Here is a 10,000-nt window from a genome sequence, read left to right as displayed (position 1 = left end):
GGAGTGCTCTCTCTCTCTCTCTCTCTCTCTCTCTCTCTCTCATTGATGTATCCATAAAAATCTTGATACATTTTCAATGAATGAAACCTTTTTATTAAGAAAGTGTAGTTTTGTTGGGAGTGCTCTCTCTCTCTCTCTCCTCTCTCTCTCTCTCTCTCTCTCTCATTGATGTATCCATAAAAATCTTGATACATTTTCACTGATAGTAAAATTTTTTGTTAAGAAAAATTGTAATTATGTTTGGAGTGTACGTCACCTACTCAAGGAGACTGTTAACTGGAGAATTCTAAAGTACAGTACAGCAATGCTCTTCCTGAACCAAATGTTTTTAAACAAATTAACAGCCTAGCAAATAAAAAAATATATTATTAAAAAGTTCATATTGATAGTTCTTTTAATCTTATGTTCATTTAAAAAAAACAATTTTTAATATATTCAATATATTAATATATTAATATATTCCATGTCTCTCTTTTCTCAGCCCTCCATACCCATGGCAGAAGACATACCTATTGTCATAGTTACTGCAAACAAACCTTTCTATTTGTACAGGTAATCACGTTTTAATGATTTTTCAAATTAAATTTTATGTTACTTTATTTGTAATTGTGGGTCTGTAGTAATGGAAACTTTCTTTGTGCATGTAATTGTGCTGTTTTTATTTAAAATTACGTTTTCCAATTTATCTGGTAATCATAGAAATATTCTCGTAATCGTAATTTTCTTTATTTTTCATAGTTTTCTAGACTTTTATAGTATTTAAGTTAGCACAAACAAATGGAATGAACTGACTGACATGAGTCTTTTTATAGTTTATATATATGATATATCTGTTTTTACGTTTTTACTGTTTTTAGTTTGATTTATTGTTAATTTTTTCTCATCATTTATTTATTTCCTTATTTCTTTTCTTCACTGGTCTATTTTTCTACGTTGGAGCCCTTGGGCTTATAGCATCTTGCTTTACCAACTAGGGTTGTAGCTTGGCTAATAATAATAATAATAATAATAATAATAATAATAATAATAATAAAGATGTAAACCAGAGTATTTTTTCTTCTAAAAAATAGAATAGAAATTAAAATGTAACTAATTCAGATGATTTTGATAAATTAAATGACTTGTTTATATTAAAAAAATCTTCAAGAGAATAATGGTTAAAAATCTATTCACCTATCATGCTATTCTTATCTGCACTATTCAATTCAGTTACTTCCATCTTGTGAAGGAAAAGGAACTGGCTATCCTTCAAGGAATCCTCTTGAGGCCTTTTGCGTGAATAGGCATAGGAGGAGATTATCATCATTATTACTAGCTAAGCTACAACCCTAGTTGGGAAAGCAAGATGCTATAAGCCCAAGGGCTCCAAAAGGAAAAAAATAGGCCCGTGAGGCAAGGAAATAAATAAACGATATGAGTAATGAAAAATTGAAATAAAATATTTGAAAAACATTAACATTAAAACAGATATTTGATATATAAACTATAAAAGGACTTGTGTAAGCCTGTTCAGCATAAAAACATTTGCTGCGAGTTTGAACTTTTGAAGTTCTACTGATTCAACTACCCGATTAGGAAGATCATTCCACAACTTGGTCACAGCTGGAATCAAACTTCTAGAGTAGGCTACTGTGTAGTATTGAGCCTCATGGTGTTTGAACTTCTGAAGTTCTGATTCAACTACCCGATGAGGAAGATCATTCCACAACTTGGTCACAACTGGAATAAAACTTCTAGAGTACTGTAGTATTGAGCCTCACGGTGGAGAAGGCCTGGCTATTAGAATTAACTGCATATCTCCTGATTATGTAGAAATATATTAATCTACCATGTTTTTCAGAATACTGAAGAACCTGAAATCAGTCTGGGGTTCTGCAGAGACCAAAGTTCTGGTGGTCGCTGACGGAGGCGATGAAGAAACCTTACAAATTACGAGTCTCTTTGACTTAGAAACAATACTTCACTCTCCTCAGGGCGAACCAGGGGAAAATACCAGGTGGGTAAAATGTGCTGAATGTTAAATTATGAATTGGAATGGCTGTGCAATGTTAAAAAATTGCATTAAAAGAACGGTAAATGTATGGCAACATTAATTCAGGATTTTTACTGTTTTAAAAACGGATATATTGACGTAAAGGAGTGATATTAATGTCACGATCATGAGTTAGATAAAAATATTTTCGTGCTTATACCATATCTATAATTGGTCTTTCATTATCTTATCAATTTAGAATAAGGAAAAAAATGTAGATTATATAGATTGAATTCAGGAATTAGGAAGCTTAGAGAGATGACTTAAATGACCACAGATGGTGAGAAAAGATATTAATCAATTTCCTATTTGTTTTGTTTATCAAATATGACTTTTTAGTGATGAGAGAGAGAGAGAGAGAGAGAGAGAGAGAGAGAGAGGAGCGAGCACTCCCAACAAAACTACACTTTCTTAATAAAAAGGTTTCAATCATTGAAAATGTATCAAGATTTTTATGGATACATCAATAAGAGAGAGAGAGAGAGAGAGAGAGAGAGAGAGAGAGGAGCGAGCACTCCCAACAAAACTACACTTTCTTAATAAAAAGGTTTCAATCATTGAAAATGTATCAAGATTTTTATGGATACATCAATAAGAGAGAGAGAGAGAGAGAGAGAGAGAGAGAGAGAGAGAGCCAGGATTTTCAGGGAATTTTCAATTATTCGTTGAGTAAATTGCAAACTTATGCATATAATTTTCTTTGGTAGTGACTTCACTGACTGTACCTTGTTTTGTTAAACTTTTACCTCTAAAATGTATTTTTATTTTATTAAGAAATATACATTTACAATTTCTACAATTTAAAATATTATATGTACATAATAATATGGATTTTTTTCTCTACCAATAGCCTGTTTCTGTAAATAATTTATTGGTAAACAAACGTCTTATTTGTTTTTGTTTTAAAAGGACAAACATGAACATCGCCTTCGCCCTATATAGCGTCTTCAACCGATGGCCTCAGGTGGACAAAGTCATTCTGTTGGAAGATGACCTCATTCTTGCCCCTGATCTCCTCAGGTATTAGTCTTGTTCAATTATTTTGTCTGAAGTTGATTTCATTCTTTGTAAATATTGTAACTTGTGTTTGTTTTTGCATCTACAGTTTCTTTATTCTTAGTCTTTTTAAACTATTTTGTCTGAAGCTGATTTCATTCTTTATAAATATTGTAACATGTTTGTTTTTTGCATCTATATATTCTTTATTCTTAGGCTTTTTAAACTATTTTCCTTGAAGTTGATTTCATTCTTTATAAATATTGTAATTTTTTTGTTTTTTGCCTCTATATATTCTTTATTCTTAGTCTTTTTAAACTATTTTCCTTGAAGCTGATTTTATTCTTTATAACTATTGTAACTTCTTTAGTCTTAGTCTTTTTAAACTATTTTGTCTGAAGCTGATTTCATTCTTTATAAATATTGTAATTTTTTTGTTTTTTGCCTCTATATATTCTTTATTCTTAGGCTTTTTAAACTATTTTCCTTGAAGTTGATTTCATTCTTTATAAATATTGTAATTTTTTTGTTTTTTGCCTCTATATATTCTTTATTCTTAGGCTTTTTAAACTATTTTCCTTGAAGTTGATTTCATTCTTTATAAATATTGTAATTTTTTTGTTTTTTGCCTCTATATATTCTTTATTCTTAGTCTTTTTAAACTATTTTCCTTGAAGCTGATTTAATTCTTTATAACTATTGTAACTTCTTTATTCTTAGTCTTTTTAAACTATTTTGTCTGAAGCTGATTTAATTCTTTATAGCTATTGTAACTCGTTTGTTTTTTTGTATCTATATATTCTCTATTCTTAGGGTTTTTAAACTATTTTCCTTGAAGCTGATTTCATTCTTTATGAATATTGTAACTTATTTTTATTTTTTCATCTATATATTCTTTATTCTCAGGGTTTTTAAACTATTTTCCTTGAAGCTGATTTCATTCTTTATAAATATTGTAACTTATGATTGTTTTTGCATCTATATATTCTTTATTTTTAAGCTTTTTAAAGTATTTTCTTTGAAGCTGATTTCATTCTTTATAACTATTGTAACTCGTTTGTTTTTTGCATCTATATATTCTCTATTCTTAGGGTTTTTACACTATTTTCCTTGAAGCTGATTTCATTCTATTTAACTATTGTAACTTCTTTATTCGTAAGACTTTCTAAAATATTTTCCTTGAAGCCGATTTCATTCCTTATAACTATTGTAACCTGTTTGTTTTTGCATCTATATATTCGTTAGCCTTAGGCTTTTTTAACTATTTTCCTTGAAGCTGATTTCATTCTTTATAACTATTGTAACTTATGTTTGTTTTTGCATCTATATATTCTTTATTTTTTCAAGAATAAACTGTCACATAAGTTTGTCACATATAGAACTAATAACGTAAAAATAGAATAAAGTAAATACGCAGGAAGTGTGGGAAGCAGTTTGAGCCACTTATCCTCATTGTTTGGTATGTGCTGACCCAAGCACACGTGTACTGAATCTGTGATAAAATATTCTTCTTTGGAATAGTTTTCGTAATTAATGGCACATTAGGTGTAATGCAAAAAATTTCCATTTCTCTAATTACAGTAATAACTATAGTCATTTTTTTTAGCGAGGCAGATTTGCGCCGTCTCACAGCGGTGCCCTTTTAGCTCGGAAAAGTTTCCTGATCGCTGACTGGTTGGACAAGAAAATTCTAACCAATCAGCGATCAGGAAACTTTTCCGAGCTAAAAGGGCACCGCTGCGAGTCGGTGCAAATGCGCCTCATTAAAAAAATGACTATATATATATGTAATACTGTAGCAAGGGTTGTGGTGGCCTAGTGGAAACGTCCCTGCCTAGCGTTCTTAAGCTCGATAGTTCCTAGTAGTGTCTGTAACCTCACCATCCTTGTGAGCTAAGGATAGGGGCTTGGGATAGTCTATAGTTCTACCTACTGAGTCATCAGTAGCCATTGCCTGGCCCTCCCTGGTCCTACTTCTAGGTTGTTACCAGCTTAAGGAACCTGTGCATTTTATTATCATTATTATTATTATTATTATTATTATTATTATTATTATTATTATTATTATTATTATTATTATTATTATTATTATTATTATTACAGTAGCTAAGTTACAACCCTAGCTGGGAAATCATGATGCTTTAAGCTCAACGGCTCCAACAGGGAAAAAATAGCCCATTCATGAAAAAAAAACAAGGAAATAACCACAATAGTACCAAACAAATAAATAAAAAATACTTTAGGGACAGTAACAACATTCAAACAAAAATGTAAACGTATTAACAGTTTCCTCATTCAGTTTCTTCCACCAGACAGCGCCAGCCCTGACCAACGACCCAACCCTCTACCTAGTGAACGCCTTCGGCCAGAATTCTTACCCGAGCACCGCTTCTGACTCATCCACAGTGATGCGAGCTGACATGTACCCACAGTACGGTTGGATGACTTGCAGACCATGGGTCGAGTTTGCGCTGCCCTTGTGGGTACATCCTGGGGTAATAAGGATATGCTGTACTAAGGATAAATATTGATTATCATTATTATTATTATTATTATTATTATTATTATTATTATTATTATTATTATTTTTTGTTACCTTTATCATAATAATTATTATTGTAATTATTACGATTATTATGACTGATAATTTTATTATTTTTATTATTATTATTATTATTATTATTATTATTGTTGTTATTATTATTATTGTTGTTGTTGTTTTTTGTTACCTTTATCATAATAATTATTATTGAAATTATTACGATTATTATGACTGATAATTTTATTATTATTATTATTATTATTATTATTATTATTATTATTATTATTATTATTATTATTGTTGTTGTTGTTGTTGTTGTTTTTTTGTTACCTTTATCATAATAATTATTATTGTAATTATTACGATTATTATGACTGATATTATTATTATTATTATTATTATTATTATTATTATCATTATTATTATTATTAATAATGTTGTTGTTGTTGTTGTTACCTTTATCATAATAATTTTTATTATAATTATCATGATTAATGTTATTATTATGACTGATAATTTTATTATTATCATTATTATTATTGTTATTATTATTATTATTATTATTATTATTACTATCTTTATTATAATAATTATTATTGTAATTATTATGATTAATGTTATTATAATGACTGATAATTTTATTATTAATATTATCATTATTATTATTATCATTATTATTTTTATTATTATTATCATGATTGCTTTTTATTACCTTTATCATGATTATTATTGTAATTATTATGATTAATGTTATTATTATGACTGATAATTTTATTATTATTATTATTATTATTATTATTATTATTATTATTATTATCATCATTATTATTGCTATCATTATTACAGTTATTAATCTTTTATTATATCTATTATTACTATTTTCATAATTACATTATTATTATTTTTATTAATATTATTATTATTATTATTATTATTATTATTATTATTATTATTATTATTATTAGCCAGAGGTATTTTGATGATTGATTAATCTATTAACACTAACCTGGCAACATTGTCTTTGTGCTCAAAGTATATTTTCTTGATTTGTCTTACAAGAAAATTAGTTGTCTTTTTGTTTGATGGGTTTATTTTAATTTTCAAACCCAACTCTCTCGTCACAATTTAAGAATTTGTAGTTCTTACAATTGAATACTGATAATGAAAAGTTTTGAACATTTCTACAGCCATTTTAGCCTTATTATAGCTTTGTTAACTAATTTATAGTCTTTTTAGCACTGATATAACCGTATTATAGTCTTTTTATGTTTTTAATCAATTTGTAGCCCTTTTACCCCTGTTTAGCCTTTTTAACCTATATATAGCATTTTTTAACCTATTTATAGCCTTTTAACCTATTTATAGCCTTTTTAACCAATTTATAGCCTTTTAACCTATTTATAGCCTTTTTAACAAATTTATAGCCTTTTAACCTATTTATAGCCCTTTTAACCAATTTATAGCCTTTTAATCTATTTATAGCCTCTTCAACCAATTTATAGCCCTTTTAACCAATTTATAGCCTTTTAATCTATTTATAGCCTCTTCAACCAATTTATAGCCCTCTTATAGCCTTCTTATGGCCTTAACGTATTTGTAGCCTTTTCAACCAATTTATATCCTTCAAGTACTTTTATAGACTTTTGTAGCTTTTTTAACTTTTTGTAGCCTTTTTAACCGATTCATAGCTTAGACCTTTTTATAGCCTTTTTATATGCATGCACGCAGCATATACCTTCAAAGTCTTGTGTGCTATAGAAACTGTTAAAAGTACGTATGACATAATTAAGTATTTCTGACCTTGTATTCAAATTGATTCAAAAGTTTCACTAATTATGAATATTTGGGATGATGTATTTCATATATCTAAAAATCTATCAAAGAATCAATGTAGATCAGATGGAACAAATTATTCATTGATGAAGACGTGAGCTTAAATATAAACTGGTTTTATTTTCATTCTATTTTATGTCGAAATATTTTTTCTATTACACAAGTACTTTGCTCACTATTCAATAAGTTTATATGAACAAAATATATATTGAATTTAAATGTTTTTATGTTGACCAGGCTGACATGAGTCTTTTTATAGTTTATATATGACATATCTGTTTTTGACGTTGTTAATAGTTTATATAGGACATATCTGTTTTGACGTTGTTACTGTTTTTAGAATGATTTATTGTTAATTTATTCTCATCATTTATTTATTTCCTTATTTTCTTTCCTCACTGGGCTATTTTTCCCTATTGGAGCCCTTGGGCTTATAGCATCTTGCTTTTCCAACTAGTGTTGTAGCTTGGCTAGTAATAATAATAATAATAATAATAATAATAATAATAATAATAATTATAATTAAGGTCTAATATTTTAAAGAACTTGTCTTATTTAAAGTCCAAGCTGTTAATGGCAAACGATACCTGAGTAAATAGGTTTAGTTATATTGATGACAGGTCACATAAATTAGTCTGTGGATTAATTGAAAGATAAACCCCTCTAACAATTTATTCAACTGTTTCCTGTTTTGCAATGGCCGACGTAATTTAATATAACGTTGTTACTGGGATTTCTTGCAATACCCATACACCGAATAGTTTGGCCTATTCTTTCCACATTTTCCTCTTTCCTCATACACCTGACAACACCAAGATAACCAAAAAAAAAATGTTCTTCACTCAAGGAGACAACCACTGCACTGTATTTGTTCAGTGCTTGGATGAAATCTTTCCGCCAAAGTTCACTGGCTACCTACCACTTGTTAAAGGTAGAAGAGGCTCTCTAGCTATGGTAAGCAGATCTTTTTCTACCAAAATCGAACTATTGTTCTCTAGTCTTGGGTAGTGCCATAGCTTCTGTACCATGGCATTCCACTCAGCCTTGGGTAGTGCCATAGCCTCTGTACATAGGTCTTCCACTCTGTCTTGGGGTAGAGTTTTCTTGCTTTTTCTTCTAGGAGGAGGGCACTCCAAAATCAAACCAGTGTTCTCTAGTCTTGGATAATGCCATTGCCTCTGTACCATGGTTTCCACTGTCTTGCGTTAGAGTTCTCTTGCTTGAGGGTACACTCGGGCACGCTATTTATCTAATTTCTCTCTTGATTGGTTATAATTTTTATAGTTTATATAGAAAATATGTATTTTAATTTGATGCTATTCTTAGAATATTTTATTTTTCCTAGTTATTCTTTCCTCACTGAGCTATTTTCCCCAGTTGGGGCCCCTGGGCTTATAGCATCCTGCTTTTCCAACTAGGGTTGTAGCTTAGCAAGTAATAATAATAATAATATCAGGAACACTATTCTATCTATTTCCTTATTTCCTTTCCTCACTGGGCTACTTTTCCCTGTTGGAGCCCTTGGGCTTATAGCATCCTGCTTTTCCAACCAGGGTTGTAGCTTAGCAAGTAATAATAATAATAATATCTGGCACACTATTCTATCTATTTCCTTATTTCCTTTCCTCACTGGGCTATTTTCCCTTTTGGGGCCCCTGGGCATATAGCATCCTGCTTTTCCAACTAGGGTTGTAGCTTAGCAAGTAATAATAATAATAATATCAGGAACACTATTCTATCTATTTCCTTATTTCCTTTCCTCACTGGGCTACTTTTCCCTGTTGGAGCCCTTGGGCTTATAGCATCCTGCTTTTCCAACTATGGTTGTAGCTTAGCAAGTAATAATAATAATGATATCAGGCACACTATTCTATCTATTTCCTTATTTCCTTTCCTCACTGGGCTACTTTTCCCTGTTGGAGCCCTTGGGCTTATAGCATCCTGCTTTTCCAACTAGGGTTGTAGCTTAGCAAGTAATAATAATAATAATATCTGGCACACTATTTTATCTATTTCCTTATTTCCTTTCCTCATTGGGCTATTTTCCCTTTTGGGGCCCCTGGGCATATAGCATCCTGCTTTTCCAACTAGGGTTGTAGCTTAGCAAGTAATAATAATAATAATATCAGGCACACTATTCTATCTATTTCCTTATTTCCTTTCCTCACTGGGCTACTTTTCCCTGTTGGAGCCCTTGGGCTTATAGCATCCTTCTTTTCCAACTAGGGTTGTAGTTTAGCAAGTAATAATATCAGGCACACTATTCTATCTATTTCCTTATTGTTTATCCTCATTGGGCTATTTTTCCTTGTTGGAGCCCTTGAGCTTATAGCATCCTGCTTTTCCAACTAGGGTTGTAGCTTAGCAGGTAATAATAATAATAATATCTGGCACACTATTCTATCTATTTCCTTATTGTTTAGCCTCATTGGGCTATTTTTCCTTGTTGGGGCCCTTGAGCTTATAGCATCTTGCTTTTCCAACTAGGGTTGTAGCTTAGCCAATAATAATAATAATAATAATAATAATAATAATAATAATAATATCATTGGCAGAAAGGACAAGACTGGGACTGGTGGCTGTACCTAGAGGGAAAT

General features: G+C 30.1%; 1 protein-coding gene across 1 annotated transcript in view; it reads left to right on the top strand.

Annotated features, from left to right (window-relative positions):
• LOC137658375 (protein O-linked-mannose beta-1,2-N-acetylglucosaminyltransferase 1-like) overlaps positions 1–10,000 on the top strand; it is a 30,457-nt gene that overhangs the window by 11,813 nt on the left and 8,644 nt on the right. The window contains exons 6-10 of the mRNA XM_068393048.1: positions 482–552; positions 1,841–1,996; positions 2,942–3,052; positions 5,328–5,523; positions 9,959–10,000. The exon at positions 9,959–10,000 is cut by the window's right edge and continues 152 nt beyond it. Coding sequence (XP_068249149.1) covers positions 482–552; positions 1,841–1,996; positions 2,942–3,052; positions 5,328–5,523; positions 9,959–10,000 — 576 coding nt within the window. The remainder of the gene's footprint in view (positions 1–481; positions 553–1,840; positions 1,997–2,941; positions 3,053–5,327; positions 5,524–9,958) is intronic.

This window comes from Palaemon carinicauda, chromosome 19 (genome assembly GCF_036898095.1).
Source record: "Palaemon carinicauda isolate YSFRI2023 chromosome 19, ASM3689809v2, whole genome shotgun sequence".
In the NCBI taxonomy this organism is placed as follows: domain Eukaryota; kingdom Metazoa; phylum Arthropoda; class Malacostraca; order Decapoda; family Palaemonidae; genus Palaemon; species Palaemon carinicauda.
The sequence above is the reverse complement of the archived record's forward strand: the minus strand, read 5'-3'. Positions and strand labels throughout refer to the sequence as shown.